Here is a 22899-nt window from a genome sequence, read left to right on the forward strand (position 1 = left end):
TCTACCACGCGGCGGCGGTGGCGGCAGCAAAATATTTGCTTCTTCCCACCACGAAAACCATATGTCCTTTACGCTTCGCAGCACCCCACGATCAAGCAAAATAATCACCTATGATCCATGAAATCTCAAGTGTCATAAATTATCGTTGTGTACGAATGTAGTATACTGTTACTCGAGTAGCCCCCTCCATCTCCTCAATTAAACAGGATTTACGACTCTTCCATCTTTCATTGATTTAATTTCCGCGTGGAACGAGATTCACTTTTATTCGAGAGTTTCTCCTGGAAAATAATTTCTGCTTTCCCATAAAGAACCTACGCGAGTTTATTTATATATAAATTTCAATTTCTATAGAAGGAGAGAATGGTTATCGGAAGTTTGATCTTGAAATCTGGACCCTTGTCAAAGTTGTTATTAAGAGTGGATGGAAAGGATCAGGATTCTCCGCATTGGATTACGAGGCTCGAATCTGGCAACGAAATTCAAATCTATTCCTCGAGCTTGTAACAATGGCTCGTACTTTTAACTCTGGTTTCGGGCTTCGTGCTTGATTATTCTGACACTAATTTTCCTTATAGTCGAGTGTACATATATGTATATATATATACACACATATGTATTAGTATTAGCCTGTTGTAGCGAGTTTGCTCGTAAATTCGAAACTCTTTTGAAAGGTACACCACGTATTCTTGATATTGAATTTCGATAGAACCATCGGGGATAAGCTAGATTTAATTCTGAAAAATAGATATTTGTCTGGACTGGTGAGGATTGTGACGAGTGAGAGGGCTTCTAGTGCTAATTCCATCAAGGGTATCATTATACTCGAAACGAGGATGCCTTGCTCTCAACCGGCACTACTCGTTCTAGTTTTATATCTATTTCCTCTCTCTTCCGCTTGTCGCGATAAAGCACCACGTATATACTATATATATATACTCTTCCTATCTTGTTGCGGTTCTATGCTTTGCCAGCTCGCACACAATATATGTACTGTAGAGTAACGTATTTTATGCCGTATATTATACCTATATATATATATATATATATATAGGTATAGGTATATCGCTACTTGACTGGGCGATGGAAAGTGGAACGCGAAAGAAGGAAAATCGATTCTAGCATTGTTCTATTATTCATTATTTTCCATTCTTTTTCTTCCTTTTTCTTTTCATATACATATATATATATATATATATATATATATACTTTTCGTCGAGCTTCGCTCTGCATAAGTGCTCTCAACGGTTAAACCCTCGACTCTTAAATAAACTCAAGCCCTGCTACCTTCCTTTAACTATTTTTCACCAAACTTAAAAGTAAAGTTTCGGCCGAACCAGATCCCTCCCCCCTCCCCCTCCCCCTCAACTTTGAGAATTACGCCACAAGCGAAGAATGGAGAATTGTTGTTGGATATTTGTCGATTCAACGTGAAAATGGAACAAGGTTTTTCCACACGGGTTAGGGGAAAAGGGTCGAGCTCTCGATATATACTTTGGCCGAAAAATCGCTGGACAAAACGAAGATAAATTTAATTCCCGAGGACTTTTCCAGCCGAAGCTTGGTTTTTCGCTGAAAACTCCTTATTCTCTCGGCGAGAGCCACGGGGAAATATAGAAATCCCCGAACGATCCTCGACGTTCAAGTTTGAGAATTGGTCGGAGGAGGAGCGGGTCCTCAAACTCTCGAGAGCGTTCATTAGTCGAAAATTGGAATAATTCCAAGTGGGTTATAGGGCTTGCTGCTTTTTTCGTCGAGCATCTTCGTCGGGAAGTTTGAGCGCGAGCGAGGAGGAGATCGAGCTGGGATATCCATTCGGATTTAATGGCAAATATCAATAGCGATAGACATTTGTAAGCGGGCCTCCTCGAAAATATTCAAAGTCACGCGTTCTCCCGAGCCAGCATTTCCCGTTCTGACAGGACCGTAAAGATTTTACGAGTAACATTTTTGCTCCCGACGTCTCTCCTATATACCGTCGCGCACTTTTATCGCTCGTACTAAATTTTCAACGGTTCGTCCTCCCCCCCCCCCCCCCCCCCCCCACTATTAACATTACGACTGTGCTGGAGGCGAGTAGAGAGTACAGCATTATAGTCTCGAACGGACGGGCGCAGCACGCGTCAATTTTTATTGAAAATTCAGAGCGCGGAAGGAGCGAGAGAATGAAAAATTTATCTCACCCAGGCTCGACCGAAAAAAGAAAAGACACGATGTGGCTGTGCGCGAGGACGGGAGAGAGAAGCCCGAGAAAAATTAGAGAATCTTAGGGATAAAATCTTGGCGGGTTGAGCTTTCAGAATCGACTGGAAGCTCGAGGAAAACTCGCAAAGTGTTTTCTGTCCGTAGCTACGATTAATTACGGCCCGGTTGCTCGGCTGCTCTTTTTCCCGGGCTCGGCAGAGCAGGATGTCAAGGCCGCAAAGCACGGAGCTTTTTTTGCCAGCTGAAAGCTCTCTCGGATGCAGCCAAACAATGGAGAATCTGCCGCTGCCATTTGCAAAACACGAGAGAATCTTCCTGCCGTGCGCTCTTGGCGCCCTCGTATAATTCCTTCGGAAAAACCATCTGGATCGCAAAATAATGAATAATGTATATATATATATCCGACATTATAATAATGAATAAGGGAAGAAGAGTGCTCTAGGTGGTGGAGGGGGGCTAGCGAGTTTGTTGATGAAGCGAAAAGGAAGCAAAGTTGGGTTAAAAATCGTCAAGTTTGAGGTTCGACGAGACTCGGCCACCTGGAATAATATCGAGTGCTACTCGTGCTCGCTTTATTCTTACAAGGGATATCTATATATAGTGCACTGTACTATATATATACGTATGTATGTATATGTATATATATATATATATATATATATGGTATAAAAAGAGATCCCTAAGGAACGTCGCCGAGCCAGTTGAATTTATTCTACATTCAACAGAGCGTCTACGCGAGTTTCCCGTATTTCCCGAGAAATCCTTCCACCGTTTTCCCAGCTAAGCTTATCCGGTAAAAGCAGCTTCCCAAGGAATTAGGCTTTAATCTTCCATTCACCCTTCCCATCCATTACAAATTTTTAAGAAACCTTACTTTCCTTCCACTCTCTTTCTCTCCGAGTCCTGCACTCTTCGGATGAAAATGCTCGATTCGCTCGAGTGTTTCGGACACTTTGACCGAGTACTAGCCATCTTGAAAATGTTTCTTTCTTTCTTGTCACCACTCGAACACCGCGGACAACAACTTGGTGCACGGATAAATTGGCAACTTTCCAAATCTCGTCAAATCAAATTAAATCTACTCACTTTTCTTCCTTTCTTCTTCTGCTGCTGCTTCTTTTTCCTCTTCTTCCTCTTTTGTTCTTTTACCGCAGACGCTGTGCAATAGAAATAACGCCGAGATTCTTAATAAATCCCGAATATAATATATATATATATATGAATACACAGGTGGAGGTTTGCGATAAGACGATCGATCGCGTGACTTTAATATCGTCCGTGCAAGTCCATCAGAGACTTTTTATATTTTTCACAGGAGCACCACCTCTAATTCTGGAGATTTACGCACGCAGGCTTAATAATAAGCGAGTGTTCAATTTGCTTTTGGCGTTAAAGTGGTGGGTTTTGTATAATCTGATGATTGGTAAATTCTATAGCGTCGTAGCTCTGTACGATGAATCGATTAGCCCGTGCAGGCGGTGGTGGTACAAGAGTGGAAATGGAAAGTTTGAAGGATCCATCGAGGCAGGAAACGAAGGATGAATCGAGGCATAAATAATTTATGAAGCTCGTCCGAATTTCGAGAATACAGGAAGCCCGATCGTTGGACGTTGATAAAGAAGAGCGTTCGTCTCCCGGAAACTAATTCCTCTTCTCTCGGGAAGTCGATGGTATATGGGAGATGATAATTATGATGATATATTATATATGTATCAAATATATCATATATACGATCAACGATATATATGTATAGTCTACTGCAGTTCTGCGGACAAATTGTTGTAATTTTCGCAATTTCTTCCTCCAATCCCCGAGTAAACAAGGCAATTGTTTCGTGCAATTTTTCTCATAATGAATTCCAATTGCTGTTGTTGAAAAAATTATTATCGAGGGGGCAGGGAGAGAGAGAGAGAGAGAGAGGGACGGATGACGTAGGATGATGGGGATCTTTGGTGTGGGTGCGGTTGGAGGATAATAATTATATGCGGAGCGTAATTAAGAGGCTGTCTTGCTTTGGCCAAGCAACCAACCGACTAACCGACTGCTGCCTCGTCTGACCGGGCTTTAATTAAAATAGCCGTAAATAATGGCACACGCTCGCTTTCGTGCGGTCCAATGCGATTATTGGCAATCCTAGAATTTCCCTCCGCGCATCCAATGACAAATTTCATCCATTTTAATTAACGCGACAAATTCCAGGGAATCAACTTTGCAATTGGAATCTCTTGAAAATAATTAAGACAACGAGGCTAAGTGAGCAAGTTTTGCTCGAGATTCTCCTCTCTCCAAGTGCGACATTTTCACTCGGAATCATCGTTGAGCGAATGTTTATAGAATATATACGTTTGACGACCTGATAGTGTTTTATTTCCAAGATACCTCCCAGCGTCTTTATCGTGATATACAGGGTGTCCCGTTGAATCTTGTAGAATCTCAAAAATATGTACAGTGTATGTTTTCTCTCTCGCGTGGCTTGTTATATAATTACAAAGTTAGGTGAAAAGTAATTAAAAGTTTATACGATTTCTTGAATCGATCGAGGCTTTATCTATGGAATATTATACGGCGAGCTGCTCTTGGTCAAAAATTTCTATATAACTCTGTAAATACATAAATTAAATAATAGAATAAAAATGATGAAATTACGCAAGGATTGATCTAATTTCAACAAGTTTGTTTAAATCTTTGAAATGCTTGGCAGTATAGTGGAGGAATTTATCGATTTGGCAGAGCTTTTACTGGACACCTTGTATATATATGTATAGTCTAGAAACGTCTCTCTGTGCTCGATTTACGATCCAGCCAGTCAGTCTCGCACTCCTCGCGTTAAATTTTAAGCAGCTCACCCAGCGTGTGTGACGCAAATCTAATCTTCTCGTCTCTCGACAATTTTTCGCTCCCTGATGCAATAACGAAACGTCTGGCACGATTAAATTGAAAAGAAGATTTTTTCCATCTCGCGGAGGGAATCGCAGGCAAAACTCGATTGTCGGGCTTAAATCAATTTAAGCAAACGAAGCTCCGGCTAATTTTCGATATTCGATCCCGAAGCCAAAGTGTGCCGAGCGACGACTAATCCTTCCCTCCCTTTCATCTCGCGTTTACTCGGTTAGTTAGTTTCTTTCGATTGGCTGGCTGGCCCGATGCATGCAAATCATCCTTTCAATGAATTTTATTCGCGGGAGCACCGAATTTTCCCGACAAAGACCGACCTAGAATTGCGGCTGCGTTAAAATGTGCCGGGTTTAAACGATTTCGACGGGATTCAAAGGATCGAGGGGGAATGATGGAGGAGGAATAAAAAGAAGTCAGTTTTGGTGAATGGAACCGACGAGTACGTATATATATATATATATATATATGCATGCTCGACTCGTCACATTACCCAATTAAACTTTATAATTATAGCGTCTGGGCGGTGGCAGGCAGGCAGTCACAGGTTGACCCCCCGTGTACCACGCGCGTATAATACGTCCTCCACACGACTCGGTGACTGTGACTCACGTTAAACGCTGCTGGACGTGCCTATATATATATATACCTAATATAACAATCTTTCAAATCTAGAACGTACTCTGCTCCATCAATTATTATTAATCATACTAGAATTTTCTACAGCGTCATCCCCCTGCAGATTCTATCGCGAGAGTGTATATGTGTGTGTGTAGTCCCATCGGATGAAAATTGTCGATATTCGTTGGAAATAAAAGGTCAAAGCACTCGTTGCAGGATGTCAAATGATTATTCCGTACAGCTCGTTATCGGTAATTGTGCAAAGCTCACCGTTTAGTTCGATAAGTGTCGTTGACTGGGTCGCGTGTCGATGAACCTTAGTTTATTCTCCGGCTTTGCTCTTTCTTGCCAATCGTCCGTTGGAGTTTGCCTGGTATTAGCGTGTATGTGTGTGTGTCGCAACGAGTGCCAATTTTCAAATATAACCGCTTGGAGCAATCGAGGGAATCGGGCTAAGAGACTCTCGCTTGATATTTCCTGCTGGAATTGGAAGAAAAGTTGCTGGCTGTTCGTCGATCTGCTGGATGATGGCACTGGAAAACTGGGCAAACCGTGCAAACTGGAGATGAGGAAATTGTCAAAGGAGACTCAACAGTATCACCCTGCGTGGTTCCAGAGAGAAAATTTACTTTCGGTTTCCCTCTCCTCTCCTCTCCTCTCCACTTGGCTTTTATCGCCTCGAGACAGAAGGGAGACGCTCAAATATTTATTCCATCCTCCCCACTTTCCAAAAATCCCTCCTTTTCTCTTCCAAGGACTCTACGCGATACTCGCCTAACGTTTGCATTCCTCAAGGACCAATTCCGACGTACTCTCCCGTGTGTTGCAGCTTGTAAACAGCAGCAGCCGGATGAACTAGGCATAAATTAATATATAGATATAGGTGGTAATTGCTGAGCGGAACGATGGAATTAGCGTGTGACGATTGAACAACGCTAGAGTGAAATTTTCTTGTCTCTGTGTGCGTGCTAATGAGCAAAGGGACGGACGTGCGAACTGTGATAGAGGCACGAGAGAACGTTACAAGTAGGGGTCAGATCAGACCACGCGGAATAGTGGACGTGCAGATGCTATTTCCGGAATTAGAAACCGCCCCTTGTTGCACGTCAGAAATATATCGATGCAGACTCTCCTTTGGTCTGGCTCTGGAATCGCAAAACTCTCGCCGCTCGGTTCTCCGATAGTGAAAATAATAAAACTCGTCTTTGCCAAATACACCGACCCTCTCTCTCCCTCTCTCTAATATTTATCTTCCTTTGTTTTATTCTATGTAAACGATCTAGCAACTGTTTTCTGTCCTCGGTCGGAAAATTCCATGAATTACACGTATACATACATATACATATATATACATGGGAGGAAGGGAGGTTTTGGCTTTGTGGCCTTTTCAATGATTCCCCTGTTCTCCCGTGGACGAACACGGTACATAGAGCAGCTCTTGGTTCTCGTTTTATTCTCGCGAGAAAAGGTCTGGCTTGGAAAAATATCCCAAGAGTCGAAGTATAGTCTCAAAGTTAATAGGAGAATGGGCAAGGGGGGGGGGGGAAGAGGTTGTTTTTCTGTTTTCTCGATGCGCCCGTATGTGTTCGAGACGCGTAGTAGCGCCGTGGGCCGATGACACACGCCCAATATACTATATATATATATATATATACATATACTGTATAAAGCACGTATATAGACGCACACGCACGCACGATCCCTCTCAGCTGCAACTTCGCTTCGTTCCAACGGTTCCAACAGCCAGAATTCTCCTTTCTCCGATTCTACGCTGTAGTACACACATATATACATATGTACGTACACGACTAGTACGCATCGAGCTTCCCCACCCTCTCTTCGCTAAATTTCCCCTATTCGTTTACTACACTATGCGCATACCTATTCATTATCTCTCTCTCTCTCTCTCTCTCTCTCGACAAGAGTAAATAGACCCTCGTGATTTTTTGCAGCAGAGCTTGTTGCACTACAGATATACCCACCAACAACTCGAATGAATTTACGAGGCGGAGTTAGTCGAAGCGTGAAGAGAACGACGCGTTGGTTCGGGCTTTTTAGGATGAGGCCGCGGAAATTTCGACTCCCCCGATTTTTCTCCCCGTCGTAGTCGGGAACGCTAGGCGTCTCTATCGATTTGCAAGAAGTTGCCGAGGAAACCTGCACAGTCTGACTCACTCGCTCCTCGCCAGGAAGCTTCTTATCGCGATTCACGCAAATCCTCCAAGCCCTCTTCGCTATACACGCTAACATTTTCCCAATCGAGTGAAAAACCACCAGCGTTATATATATGTATATATATATATATATATATATACGGGATTCCTGTTTCATGCATAAATCCCTCTTCTTTCCGGGAACGAGATCCAAAAGATGCATTTAATACGGTTTAATTCGTATATAACGATGAAAGAGCGTTCGACCGGAGGATTCGTTATTGATTCGATTTGACGAAGACGTTTTCTCGAAAGAAAGATGAGAAGAGATCGTTGGAGGAGGAGAAATGGCTAGTTGTATCAGAAGGATGGATGGATCGTGGAGATGAATCGAAGGAAGAGGGATCAATTATGAGAAAACTGAGAGTCTACTCTGGTCGATTGCAGTAAAGCGAAAGGCCAAGCTCGTAGGTGCGTGTGAGCCAGTTTACTCGGTTTCGCAGGGCTGCCATGTGCCAAGATGGCTGCTTAATCCGATTTGCCCGGAAACGCCAGTGGTGGTTCGTTGCTGCCTCCAGCCGGAAGGTGAACGACTAATAAGGAATTACACTTGTAAATAGCACGAACCATCTCTCGGGCCTCGGGGGAAGGACACGGCCAACCAACCAACCATTTTCTCACTCCCAAATCGATCCGACATCCGGAAACTAAGAAAAACCTTCTTGGCGAAAAAACAAGCGTAAAACAAGATTGCAGAAACACGTGTGAATTTTGGATTCCGATGGGAAAGGATCCGCCTGAACACATGCGTGCGCGCGCTAAACCCGCTATTTCGTGATAAAACTCCTCTCTTTACACACACACACACACATATATATATATATATATATATATGCACACTGGGGAATGAAATAAAATAACCGTAATTCTAGTATATACGCGCACACACATGTTTATATATAGTAAATCCATAGAGAAGAAACAGTGTACGCGCGGAACGATGATTAAATCTGACTAAATCAAGGTTGTTTTTCTTGTTTCAGGAGCGTCGGCAGATTTTAGCAGACACAGCCTGGTTAGGCCGAGGATATATCATGGAAGGACAAAGAGGCAAATTTCCTCGACGAGAGAGAACGTGAGTGAGAACGATTTTAATGAGAAATTAGTTCTCGTTGGCGCAAGCGAGTTTGCACCTCGAGCTTTTCGCCGGGGAAGCTCGCTGAATTCCCGGAAGTCCCTCGGGGACCTAAGAGAGGAACGAGCCTGCAAAATTCTGTATTCGCTGCGTGCCACGGCATTTGCATTGAAATTGTTGCACCGTCCTGCATCGTAAGCCACGTGACCCGGATTTTATAGAGTTGAGCGCGCGCACGCCTATTCTTTCCCTCGAAATTCACACACTGCTTGTGTATACGGTGCTGCGCGTATAGTGCTCTATATATATAAAAATATTTATTTATCCGTCGCCATATAATATATATATATATATGTATATATATAGGGAGAGGAATATCTTAGCGGTATACACGCCGAGTCAATTCAATCGCAGACACATTTATCTCGCGAGAGACGAGCTACTCTCTAAATCAATTTTCTCTCCCGTGCCCATCCTCCTTAAGCTCTCCCCCCCCCCCCCTCCTCCCCCGTCGCTATCTCATCGTAGTTTCGTCTCTTGTTTCTCGTTTCACGTTCATCGCGCTGCCGTTTGGTCGGTTGGTGCGTGTCGGAGGCAATTCTTTTCGGTCTGACAGCTTTATTCGCAAAGTTCAATTAAAGGTCTCTCTCTCTCTCTCTCTCTCTCTCTCTTTCTCGTGGTACGCGTGGGCTTTGCTCAAGGGACTACTTTGCTTTAGAGAGGGCACACACTGGGTCAAATTCGCTCGGTCGTTTAATGCTGAACGAGGAGGGAGGAGGAGAGAGAGTTTCAAAGTTTTCTTCACAAAGGAAAATTGAGTCGTGTGTGGACAGCGCGTCAGCTGCATAGTCGTGTGCAGCCTTCAGCTTCTATACCGCGTGCAGCGTTTCCTATACAGTTATATACGTGTATACATACACTATACTTTATTATAATAGGAGAAAAAGCTTGGAGCCAGAAAAATCGCCTCGAAAATCATGCGGAGAGTTGCATGGGCGCCCGGCCCGGATAAGAATCGAGGGGGCGTATACCTAGCTCTCACAAAATATCTCGTGATTTTAACTTTAATAGGACCACCAAGCACGCTGCTGCCCCCCGAGTCTACTGGAGTCCAGTGGCTCAGTGGAATCTTTCCATAAAAAGTCTCTTTTACCCCGAGGCCCATTAATATATCATTCCCTCGAGAACGAGTGAGTGGGAGGGAGGGGGGGGGGGGTGTAACACGAAACTCTTGATAATTTTCTGTGAAAGGGAAGAAAGAAACACGGGAGGAAAATGTTGTTGAGGAAAATTCGATAATTATCGAGGGTGTGGAACAATTGTTGAGTTTGCACGTGCTCTCGATGTCTTTGAAAGAGAATCGCAGCTGCTTTGCTGGCTGAGAGAATACTTGGAAAGGATAGTGCAGACCTTCGGGCTTGTTGACGATATTTGCAGGACGTGCGAGGATAACCGAGGAGGAAAAAGCGATACAATGGAGGCGTAGAATCCCTGGCAACCTTGACTGCGGCTATCACCGGGACCGAGAGCAAATACGCCGGAACAATAGAATACTCTCTCTCCCTCTCCCTCTCTCTCTCTCTCTCTTTAAGGAGTCCCAGAGGAGAGGTAAAAAAAATACAATTAACAGATTGAATCGAGTCAAGTTAATCGAATTGCGTGGTGCGAGCGTTGAACGGATATTATCCGGTAAATGAAATTTTGCAAAGCAGAATTAATGGATTATAATTCGTGAGAAGCGTCGGCCTCCTCGGTTAGTTAATATGCTGCGGCAGCCCTGACCTCCTCCCCCCTCCCCCAACCCACCCTCTCTCGATATATATTTGTCTTTCCTGTGATATCGACTGGGTCGAGGATACGCCTCGGGTGGGGATAGAGGCAAATTCTTGCACTGGCGCCAAGCCAAAAGAGGATGACGAGGATCAGATAGAGAGAGGGAGGAGGGGGGGGGGAGGAGGAGGCCCAAGAAACTCTCGTCCATCATCCTTCTAAAGCATGAATCACAATAAATTTCTCATCATCGCCGAGACAGTAGAAAAACTTGCAGCGATTCTTCTTCCAACGTCACGCTTCTCCTTTGCGAATCCACGTCGATAAATTTTCCAGGCAATCGTACGGTATCAGTCATCGAACACGAGGAGTTTCTACAAGTTTCATCCATAGTTGCTTATAGGTCGAGTTTACGCGCGGCTCTCGCAAAGTACGTACAACACGACAGAGAAATGGAATAGAACGATAAAGGTGAAGCTTTGCATTCGCGCGTCGGACCCATTATTCTAGGTAGAGTGACGTTGATATGGTGTGAGGGGGGAGAGGGCAATGGAAAATGGACCGGGTGGCGACCACGTTTCATAAGACACGAAGATAAAGTTTTATCTCCCTAGCCTGCGCTACGGTTTCTGTGTTACTCGTAAAAGAGATAACCTCCCCCCCCCCCCTCCCTCTCCTCTTCCCCTCCTATATACCTTCCCCCTTACACACATGCTTTCCACAAGACTTCCGTTATCCATGGCGATTCTTGTTTTCCTTTATATTGTTTCTGTACCTCAAATTTCAAGCTTCAACTACATTATGTATATATATATATATACTACACGAGAAAGGGGAAGAGCAAAGAGAGAAGGGGATAGTAAATAAATATTGATTGATTTTCTGTTACGGTTCGCAGGAAGTGGAGGTGGATGCACATACCGACGTGCTGACAGTGGGATTGAACGTTGACGGTGAGGAGCGAATTTTGGACCTGAGGCTAAACACTGATCTGATTCCTGTAGGATATACGGAGAGTCATCAGCACGAAGGAAGCTACAAAGTCCATAAACCAACTAAAGTTGTAAGTACATTTGCTTTGCAGTCTCGCGATAGCAGCAAAGCGCACTAATTGCACCGTCCGAAATCCGAGCGCTCACGGTTATTTCGTGAAATTACTGCTGCTATGTATTAGTTATAGTTTGTGTATGTAATAGTTTCAAAGGTAGAGAGCGCGGCGTATAAAGTTTGGCGGATGCGAGAATGGATTGAATCTGCTGGATTAATGATGGAAAAGGGAGCTAGGCGTTGAAATTCTTGATTATTTTCAGCCTGGCATAAAACGCGTCCAGGTGGAAGATCGATCGGGGTGACTCACCGTCATCGACGTCGTCCAGTCTCCGTCTGCCTCGTGTGTTATATACGTTTCTCTTTTTATACATATATACATATGTAGATATGTATATATATATATATATACACACACACACGCACGCACACCCGTGCGCACACCGTATTTTCTCTCGTTCGCGTTCTCGTACTCGCGTGACCTCGGCTAAACCCTAACTTCCGTTTTATAATTCAACAGGCCAGTCGGAAAATCTTGCCGCTACTGCTACACACACACACACACACACACATTCCCTCTTGTTTCTCCAATAACGATCCTACCCCAAGCTCCCGCATCACCTGCTCCTATATAGCTACACGTTATTTAATATTCCATTTTTCCATGCAACATCCAATTTCCTCACCCTCCACTCAACCCGACCGTCAATCAAAGAAAATCTTCAAAGCTTCGCTTAAACTCTTGGACTGCTTTATATTCTTTGTATACATATATATATATATATATATATATATATATATATATATTAAGAGTATAATGGTTAATTATCATCTCTATAATAGTGTATAGAAATTGAGCTTTAAAAAGAGACGCCAGAATGATAATCGAGTTCGTTGCGCTCGGACGTCGCTGGTTTCGCATTTTGCGCAATTGAATCAATTAATTGGCATACCCCCTCCCCCTCCCCCTCCCCCTATTTGCCATTTCTCGCATAATACGCACTTTATCCCATCGTGCAGCAGACCGAACCATCCAATTCCATCCGCGCTGCTCCGATGAAAATCGATGGGCCAACCTTCCTAGAAACTTTCACGACTGCCGTATAACCGCAAAACCAATATGAGACCTTTATTTTTTTTTTGTTTTACTGGAAAATTGATCGCACGGCCATTTTTCCCGTGAACAAATCCATAAAGAGTTTATCGAACCTTGGGCGACGCGTTCTTGAAATTGTCGGAATTTACTCATTGGTGTATAATACCGTTAGAAGTATATATATGTAGAATTGTTGAAATTACTGGGATTTAATCGTTCCTTTATTGCATGAACGAGCTATGAGGAGGATTGAGTAGTATGAGAGAATCAGCCGATAAGTGTGATTCGATTAACTTGACAGATACAGGATTTCTATCGTAGTTGCGTGGTCTATACGGATACTGCACACACACACATTTATCTACTTAGATTCGTGTAAAGTCGAGAAGGAAGTTTTCTCGTTCGATTCTATATCCAATTAAATGGCAAAAGCTATCTTGCGACCCGAGGCAATAGTTCTGAGAAGATGGAGACGACGAAGAGAGTGGATAGATATATATATATATATATATACTATAATAAGATGTGATAGAAAAACTGGTACGGTTGGCTTTCAGGAGCTCTGTCACTATCAAGGCAGCGTGAGGGATCTTCCTGGCTCTTGGGTGGCAGTATCTACGTGTCGTGGTCTCCGGGGCGTCATCTACGACGGCCAAAACCTCCATCACGTGCAGCCTGTGGAAAACACACTCGAGTCTGATCATTATGTTTACAAACACAACGACCTCGTTGCTAACAACACCTGTGGTAAGTCAAATTACCCTGCAATATTCTTTAATACGAGAATAATTAAGAAACAGATGTTTGTGTGTCCTGAAGTGTAAACAGAAATATTTTTCTGGTTTCTCCGGAGAACAATCACGATGGTCCCACTTTTGTTCGGCTTATAACGTAGAATTCTCGGTTGTACAAAAGCCAAAGCGAGTGTTCGCATCCTGACGAGTCATTCCCTCGATCCTCTTTAGCCGACTAGTTTCCCCTTCGAGAAAGAGAAGACCCGTCTCTCCTTAACGGTCTTAACGAATGTGGGAGCAAGGTCCTACGAGAATTCGCTCTTTGTCTCTAAGCTCGATCCACTGCACACTTCTCTCTGTTGTTTCAGGCTACCAGGGCACGCCTCACCATGTTCTCGGGCGTGGACAGCTCGACAGGTTTTCCAGGGTAACGTCAATCTTTTCAAATATCTCGTGTCGAGCCTATATGCTTGAAGATGAGTCAATCTTATTTCTTATTTTCTCTTCTTGCAATATTAGCACAAGAGATCGACCGAGACTATCAGAGGACCTTACAATGCCAACAGACAGTCGAGATACGTGGAAATGGTCATGGTCATTGATAGGAAGGAGTACATGGCCTTGGACGAGGATCTCGAGCAAGTTCATCATCATTGCAAGGATATTGCTAATATTATCAATGCTGTGAGTACAGTGAATGTTCGAAATCCACTTGCCCGTATATATAGTGCAAAGTAAGCTATATTTAATTGCGTAAAAATTGTTTTTTTCAGCTCTTTATGCCGCTCAATATTTTCGTCGCTCTGATCGGTGTTCAAGTTTGGTCAGAGGCAGACGAGATCACTCTATCAACGAATGGTGATACGACCCTCTCGAATTTCTTGCAATACAGACGAGAGAGGCTAGTCAAAGATATACCAAATGACAATGCTCAATTGTTAACGTGAGTGTAGCATCAATGATTCTTCATTTTCTGCTTCCTGGATTTCTTATGTTTTTTATAACGTATACAGTTCGGTACTCCATTACGGAGAGCCATGCGTATTGGAAGCTGCGGAGCATATAGTCGGAGTCGTTGAAAGGAGGATAATTTACATTGCAGGCGAATCCAGTTCGAGGGTGGTGTGGTGGGCAAGGCGCTCAAGGGACCTATATGTACCTACGAGTTCTCAGGTGGAGTCTCCATGGATCACTCTAACGTCATCGGCTTGGTTGCGGCTACGGTTGCCCACGAACTGGGCCACAATTTCGGCATGGAACACGATTCGCCCGACTGCGAATGCCCCGAAGAGAAGTAAGCTATCCGTTAACTTGGTCAATTAGCAGTAAATTAGTTTAATTGATCGACCGCTGATACTTAAGTTAATTCGCCATTTATTCAGGCAGTGCTACTCTAAACTATCTTATAGATTAACCGGATTGATCCTCGAACAGTCGCTAATCCTCTTCTATTTGGTTGTAACGTTTCACGCAGATGTATAATGGCCTCATCCAGTGGTTCCTACGGCCCCACTCATTGGTCCACGTGTTCCTTGGAGCATCTGGCATTGGCCTTCGAGCACGGAATGGATTACTGCCTGAGAAACAAACCCAAGAGACTGTTCAACAGTCCGATCTGCGGGAACGGTTTCGTGGAGCCTGGGGAGCAGTGCGATTGTGGTCTGAAGGAGAACTGCGATAATCCTTGCTGTAACGCGACTACCTGCATGCTCCACGCCAATGCAAGCTGCGCCACTGGCGAATGCTGCGACTTGAAGACTTGCAAGCCGAAAACCGCCGGAACCGAGTGCAGGAGCGCCGAGCACGAATGCGATCTGCCCGAGTATTGCACTGGACAGAGCGAATACTGCCCGAGTGACGTTTTCAAGATGGATGGTGAAACTTGCAGCATGGGCAAAGCTTTCTGCTACAAAGGATCTTGCAGGACTCACAACGATCAGTGCAAGCTTCTTTGGGGACCCACCGGTAGCTCGTCGGACCCTCAGTGCTATGACATGAACAACAAAGGCAACAAACTTGGAAATTGTGGATACAATAGGATCGATTCTCAATACGTCAGATGCAACAACCAGTAAGCTGCTGTCTCTCGTCTTTTATATGCATGCTGCAGCATTTGTTGTCAAATGCTAAAGCTTTACAAACTTTTCTCTATTTTTTTTTTTAGAAACGTCTTGTGTGGAATGCTTCACTGCAAGCATCTGAACGAAAGATTGGAATTTGGCATGGAGTCAGTAGCTATACTGAGTCACTCTTTCATCAACAATGGGGGAAAAATTATTCCATGTAGATCAGCCATCGTTGATTTTGGACTGACGGAAGTTGATCCGGGTCTTGCTCCGGATGGTGCCAAATGTGCTCCTGGAAAGGTAAGTGAGAATTTATAATCTCTTGTAATATACGTGTGTAAGGTTGAGATAGCAAATATAAATCTGTTTTCCCCTTCGCAGATGTGCGTTAATCAGAAATGCATGGCAGTGGCTGATTTGAGGGCTTCCGTGTCCAGGGGTAAAGGTTGTCCGAACAATTGCAATAATAATGGAGTTTGCAACAGTTTGGGTCACTGCCACTGTAATCGAGGTTTCAGTCCACCTGATTGCACACAACCTGGCATTGGTGGATCAGAGGACAGTGGTCCAGTCGAGGATCCCAACGGTAATTATTGCTGATGATCAATTGTCAAAGTAGTAAAGAGTACAATACATGTATAAGAGGTATTTGAGGGTTTCTTCAGTAAAGGCAGTTTTATTTGAATTTTCAGCGAGACACGATGTGATAACAGCCATGTACGTGATTTTCCTGGGCATCGTACCTATTGTAGCACTGATGTCCTTTGGTGTTTGGTACATGAGGAACACGGAGCCACACTGGAAGAAGAGTGTGTCAACGTATGTATCTAGTCTGAACCGTAAACCGCATGCTTTTAGAAAACCAGGCGAGTCCCTCTGGAACAGTCTGGCCATCAGGCTTCGAAAATTCTTTATGCCAGCTCGAACCAGTCGCGACGTTAACGTCTTCACCATCAGCGGTGAACTTGGATCGAAGCAGAAGCTTCAAATAACCAAGACTGACTTGATTTCGACTACTAACCCGGACGCTATTAACTGCAGTAGCGACATTGAACGTAGAAAATCAGCTTTGCTGAACAGGCACGATAACTTTGACGATGGCAAAGTAAAGCCGGAGGAAGTCGTTACTGGCAAAATCCCTCAAAAAACGGAAATTATTGGCTCGGTGGTAGCTGAAAGAATTCAGCAGCTTCAGAATAAACATCTCTCGAAGAATGTAAAGGGCTTGAAACTTCAAACTGAGATCAAATTCGATCATTTACGGGAAAGTCCGCCAAGCACGTCTTCCTCCACTCCGAAGCCAGGCGATAATCTCTTAGGGAAAAATACCCCTGCTCCATTTTATAATAAAAAGCCACCACCACCACCACCACCCAGTCAAAGTCTCAAGCCAAAGATCTGAATTTCAAATCTATAGACATTATATTTACTCAAATCAATCGTTAAGGAAAAATTCATGAGACACACTTTTCTTCTTTATTTCAATGACTGACAAACTGACACAGTACACTGCCTGTCTCCCTTAACCTTAAATTCTTTCACAAATATGTGCAATGGCTATCTAAACTGATTAATAACACGATTAATCAGTTTTTCTTAATTTTTCTTCTGTATTGTTCGTAAATAATACTCAATAATATTCAACTCTTTTTCTCTTACACTAAACGAAGATGCAATACTACGAGAGTTTTCTACTTCTATATTTTTGTACTTAATCTTATAAATAATATGCCTAATCAAGTGGAATCTCGCGATAAAGGTGGTATATCGAGCTTTAGTCGAAGAGCTTGCATTATATACCAAAAGACGTTGATATAATTTTATCGTATCGTTCTGTGATTCTAACTGTTAAAATGAATATTATTATATGACACATATATATATATATATATTGCTAGAGTAGCAATGCAATGGTATTTTTAATTACCCGAGGATAATTAAAAAGAATTATTTAGTGAAATTAGCATAATGGTTTTCTCAATTAGGATATATACTTTATTAGCAAATTCACAAACGACATGTGTATACATATAAATTAGAGTCATAATTGTATGACGAAGGCTCAAATAAAGTTTATATAATTATGGTGTCGTGTATTTGGACTTTTGCATTGATATTGCAAACTTGGAATTGCATGTCTATGCTATATATAATCGTTTGAAGGATGGCCTTATCTTAAACTCATGACAGTATAATATAAATAATTGGCTGTACATTAAGATGATTCAATGCCACGAACAGGGTTAAGAATGTGTATCTGTGGAGCATGTAACGACATTAATGTGAGATAGCATGGGCATGTGCGAGAATACTCTTACAAATAAAGCTTTTACCTGTAGTAACGATGCAAGTCCGCGATAACAAACAATTATTAGAGACAGAAATGATGTTGAGAAGGGCGTGATATTTGAATGCATTCGAGTAAAATGGTACATGTGTGTGAGATCAATCCGGCTTTAGTATTGTTAGTCTCCATCACTCATTAGTCGATGTACTCATTCCTCACTTTTGTCCAAAAATCTGGACTGTACGAGATTATAAAATAAAAATTGTTATTTGCTATCGAATACACGAGTTCTCTATTTCCTCGTGGACAAATATTTTCCTTTTCCATGGCTTGCTGCTAACACTATAATTCTTACTAACAAGCTCTCCCGCGGTCTCTCGTCGAAGCATGTCTCTTATGGATTGCAAGTGCATTGAGCGGGTAAAACTAAGACTTTTGTTCGTTTCGGGAGATTTAGTGTCCGAGTAAAATCTTGCTTGAAATAGACAAAGGGAATAAAGAGTGAGAGAAAAGAATGGAGGGAGTGTAATCCGCTTAAATCCCAAATCCCAAGCTTACAGTTGTGCTTGTGAAATTTCAGGAACGATCGTGGCCATGGCGGACTGCCGATCAAAACCATCGATCGTTCACAGCCGAGTGGCCGAAACATCGAAACCATCGATTCTAGCCTGAGTCAAGACCCGGCGTGCGCCAGTCTGTTGCCCAAGGCGGACGAGGACGAGCGCTTCAACAATAATTTGTTCGGCCAGTTCAAAGGCTTCACGATCACCCCTATCCACGGCAGCCAATCAAAAGTGGCTGCGGAGCCATCGAAGCCGGCGCCCCCGCCACCATCGGCTCCCATAGTGGCCATAAAAACCAATCTCAGACCAGTGCAGAAGGCCAGCGTGCTCAGGAGCAACGTGTTGTCGGTGGGAAGCGTGGATGGGGGTACTCTTGGTAGACCGACCTTGCCACCTTTGAACCCAGGGAGTACAGCCAGACCACTGATAAGCAGCCCGGTGCTGGCTGCGACTACCTGTACTTCCGTCGAGGTGGTCGGCCCCAAAGTACCCAGCAGACCAGCGCCATTACCACCATCCTCGTCCTCGTCGTCGTCGTCATTGTCCTCGACACTCCCGAAACCTCCAAGGCCCACCAGTACTCCTCCTGTAGCCAACGCGATCCTACCGGAAATGGAGAAGAAACCGGAAAAGAGCAGCACCCTCAACAGAATCGCCTCCATTCTACGGCCAACCTCGGGAATCATCAGGTCCGCTTCCTTGCTACCCACCAAAGAGGAAAAGAACAACACGAATTCGTTGCCGAGGAGTCAGCATCTCAAGGCTAACAAAGTCTTGGACAAGGAGATGTTGAGGAGCTTGGAGATTTCCGGTCCCATTCTGCAATCGGAAATAGAGATTCCAAGTCCTGTTATTCCCGTGATTCCCGATGGCGAGCCTGAGAAAAGGAACGCTACCGTTCTGAGAGCTCAGTCCATGAGGGACTCCAAGGTCACACCGAGGCCAGCTATACACACCTTCGGCTCCATGCGACAGGCAGCTGCGCCTGTTAAAAGGCCAACCAGTATACCATCCAGTGCAAGGCCAACGTCGCCACCTCCCCCGGTACCACCACCAATATCCACCGAGAGATCCGAGACCTTGGCAAAGATTCCTGGCTTGCCCGGCTACCAGAATCCACCGTTGAAGACTATTCCTTCCGACAATGTCTACGACGACTGTATGAATCTGGCTTGCGAAACTCCACTCGCCAAAATCACCGAGGAGTCACCGACGAGCGACAATATCTATGCTGTCATCGAGGAAACCCTTCCCGAGAAAGTTAGGAACGCGTTCACAGACACCCAGAAGCAGTGCGACAACGAATACAAGCTACCGAAGAAAATAGAGAACGTGGAGAACTCCAGTCTCGACACGGCTGGTCTACTCTCGGAGATCGTGTCGGAGATATCCAATAGGAACTTTGATTCGATATATTCAGCGTCAACTTTGTCGCGGAAGAAGAAAAAGGACAAGGAAGACGACTGCAGAAAAGGAACGAGCAGCTCAGGATCCAACAGTTCACTGGGTACTTACGCCAATTCTTCCAGTCATTACAAATCACCAGGCAGCATTTATTCGAACACTACGCAAGGCAGGTATAATTCCGCAAGCTCCACCACCAGTTCCAATTATCTAAAACCATCCGCTGTAAACGTACCGACGAATCTTCCGAAAACAACATCCGTCGATAATGACAAACTATCCTCGTTGATCTCCAGCAATCCCAATGTCAACGACGAGATGTCGAAGGAGCTTGGTATGAAGCCTGTCGAGCCCTCTTACAAATCACCGGTAGCTTCGAACGCCCCGGTCGCATTGTCCTCTACCTCGAAGAAAAAAGAGGAGAAGAGAATCGAGGCAAAGGCCAAGCCTCCCCTGAACCGAACCAAGACTCCGCCTAATATCTCTAAGAGCTCTGGCGATAAAACACCAACAAAGAGTCAACCAACGTCCAGGCAGAATTCCGATGTCGGTTTGGGCAGGCAAAATTCCGATTCCAGCTTAAAGTCGAAGGAGGGGAGCCTGAAGAGATCAGGCTCGAACGCGAGTAAGAGCAGAGAGTCGCAGAGTACGGTATCCCTGAAAAGCGTGCCTTGTAGCCCTAAGGATAATTCGGACAAGCTCAATAGTCCAGATTTAGTATCGAGCTGTTCGGCCGCTAATCAAAGTAGTACAAAGTCACCGCCGGATGTTTTAGGAAGCACTCCAAAGTTCGTAGGTAAAACACAGCCTGTTCAAAAGACAACAACGATGCTGCCGAGAGAAACGAAGCCTCAGAAGCCACCGAGTCTAACGACGTCCAAAGCTAGTCTGCCGGAGAAGAAGAAGTCGCCGAGTGCCAATGTCAGCCTAACAAAATCCTTGGCATCCGCCAAGGAAGCTGACTCCAAAGCTTTGCAGCCAACCAAACTCTCACCGAAATCAGAGAGCGGCGCTGTACAATCGGGCAAATCCACGTATGTGCAAAAAGCAGCTAGCGGCAAATCCAACGTGGCCTCTCTACAGCAGAAATTCGAGGCTAACAAATATTCCACTCCTAAGAATACTATTGTAAAAAAGCCAATCGTTGGTAAACTATCGGAAACGCAGCTGAAGAAATGAAGTAAGATATGTTGTAATAACGTTCAAATCGAAACATTCTAGTCCAGCATTTATGATGATTCGAAGGATAATCTAGATGACGTTTCTGACGATTTTAACGATTCAATTTTCACGCTGATAGGAGAGAGACAAGTTCCGTTATTGACCCTATAGCTACAGTATAGCATAATACTACAGATTGTAAATAGCTTTAAGACGAATCCTGATATTTTTTCTAGTACCTCGTCGACATCATATTCAAGTCAAGATGAAATTATTGTAACGTTTTAAGCCTTTTTGATAAAGACGATAAGAAATAGTAGGGACGTTATTTTCGAAATCTTCGCTTGGTATTGAAAATCCGAAATTATTGAATTCTGTGATATAATGTGTAAAGTGTGGTGTAGCACAGAAATATATAACTGTAGGATATAAAAATATATACAGAGGTAAACATTTTTTGGGCACGACCAAATCGAAGAGTTTGTCAAAAGCGTTTGTAGAGTTATTACGCGAACGTTTTAACTTGACTCTTTAAATCTTGGAACAATTGTATCATATCCGAATAATAACGCGATGTCTTATCCCAGAGGACTAACTTGTAGTTAGTGGTCGATAAGCAGGAGAGAGAAATAGTTATTGAAGACAGATTGAAAGGGGGAAAGGGGAATCGAATGTGTATGGGAAATTGGAAAACATGAAATATTTCGCTTGAATGGTTTCAATCTTTATTGGATATTTTCGAAAGCGACGATTCTCATAAATCTATAACTGTTGATGCAAAGACTAAAATATTTATTTGACTGATACGTGTAAATATTGTTTTATACTAATCGCGTCTTAGAATGTAAGCAGCAGCTACTTGTACAATGTTCCGTTCGTGCTGGATCAATTAAATCGTATTTCAGTACGCGCTTTATTTTCTATATACATTTATTGATGATCATATGCCGTTTCATACATAGCCTCTTTATATTTTATTAATTATTACATAATTTTTGGACGATGAAAAAAACTCTTTCATACAGTTCCTATATGTATAGACAATTCGATTGTTTTCTATTTCCCTCCAGAAAACTTTAATGTTGGATAAGAAGCTTTTCTATTCGTTATATTTTTCTTTTATCACGACAATCATCATCCAGCTGATAATAGACGTAAAAAATAATTATATCATAAAATTTATATTGTTAGCATTTAACTCTCCATAGTCCAATATATGTTTAACATGCATTTATATATACTATATAAGCATTAAGTTAAATTATTAATTTAATAGTATTTTTCAATTTATCGCTTTTATATTTCAAAAAATACTATAGTGTTGGTTAATAAAGAGAAGGTGCATGATTGGTGATCTGCAGCTTTCATAATTATCCATCGTGCTTAAATCTCTGTATTTGGTGGTAGTAGCTACAAAAAATAGAACAAAAATGTATACTATATTGTATATTAAATATACCAAAGATGTATTTCAATATATATAAGTATCAAAATAGCTGAAACAATGGCAATCTATTGAAATCTGTACATTTTAGAAACTAAATTAATGTAAAAATAAATATTTTCTTTCAAATAAACGAAAACCCTTATTCCAAATTTATTATCAAAATAAATATATTTTGTACTATAACTATTTTCATTGAGAGCTGTTTTCGTATGACAATTTTTTTAAAAATCGACGCAAATGGAAAATTATTTGATCATGCGCATTTTGCGCAAAATCACCGTTAATTTTTTTACCTATGAATTATACATCTATGTAGTC

At 43.0% G+C, this 22899-nt stretch overlaps 1 protein-coding gene across 3 annotated transcripts in view; it reads left to right on the forward strand.

Moving 5' to 3' along the window:
- Positions 1-22725, forward strand: part of Meltrin (meltrin) — a 30004-nt gene extending 7279 nt beyond the window's left edge. The window contains exons 2-14 of one of the 3 annotated variants that reach the window (XM_066731068.1): positions 8915-9006; positions 11675-11839; positions 13477-13666; positions 14022-14080; positions 14173-14337; positions 14427-14596; positions 14756-14947; positions 15128-15724; positions 15818-16019; positions 16101-16305; positions 16412-16538; positions 18587-20146; positions 20270-22725. In XM_066731068.1, the coding sequence (XP_066587165.1) occupies positions 8915-9006; positions 11675-11839; positions 13477-13666; positions 14022-14080; positions 14173-14337; positions 14427-14596; positions 14756-14947; positions 15128-15724; positions 15818-16019; positions 16101-16305; positions 16412-16538; positions 18587-20146; positions 20270-21152 (4607 nt within the window). In that variant the 3' untranslated portion in view covers positions 21153-22725. Of the gene's footprint in view, positions 1-8914; positions 9007-11674; positions 11840-13476; positions 13667-14021; positions 14081-14172; positions 14338-14426; positions 14597-14755; positions 14948-15127; positions 15725-15817; positions 16020-16100; positions 16306-16411; positions 16539-18586 lie in introns of all 3 variants that reach the window. The other 2 variants (XM_066731069.1, XM_066731067.1) reach the window with 2 other exon arrangements.
- The last annotated feature ends 174 nt before the right edge of the window (positions 22726-22899 follow it).

Source organism: Prorops nasuta, unplaced genomic scaffold (assembly GCF_024137725.1).
Source record: "Prorops nasuta isolate Cenicafe-Biocafe unplaced genomic scaffold, Cenicafe_Pnas_1.2 PNAS00008, whole genome shotgun sequence".
Taxonomy (NCBI): Eukaryota; Metazoa; Arthropoda; class Insecta; order Hymenoptera; family Bethylidae; genus Prorops; species Prorops nasuta.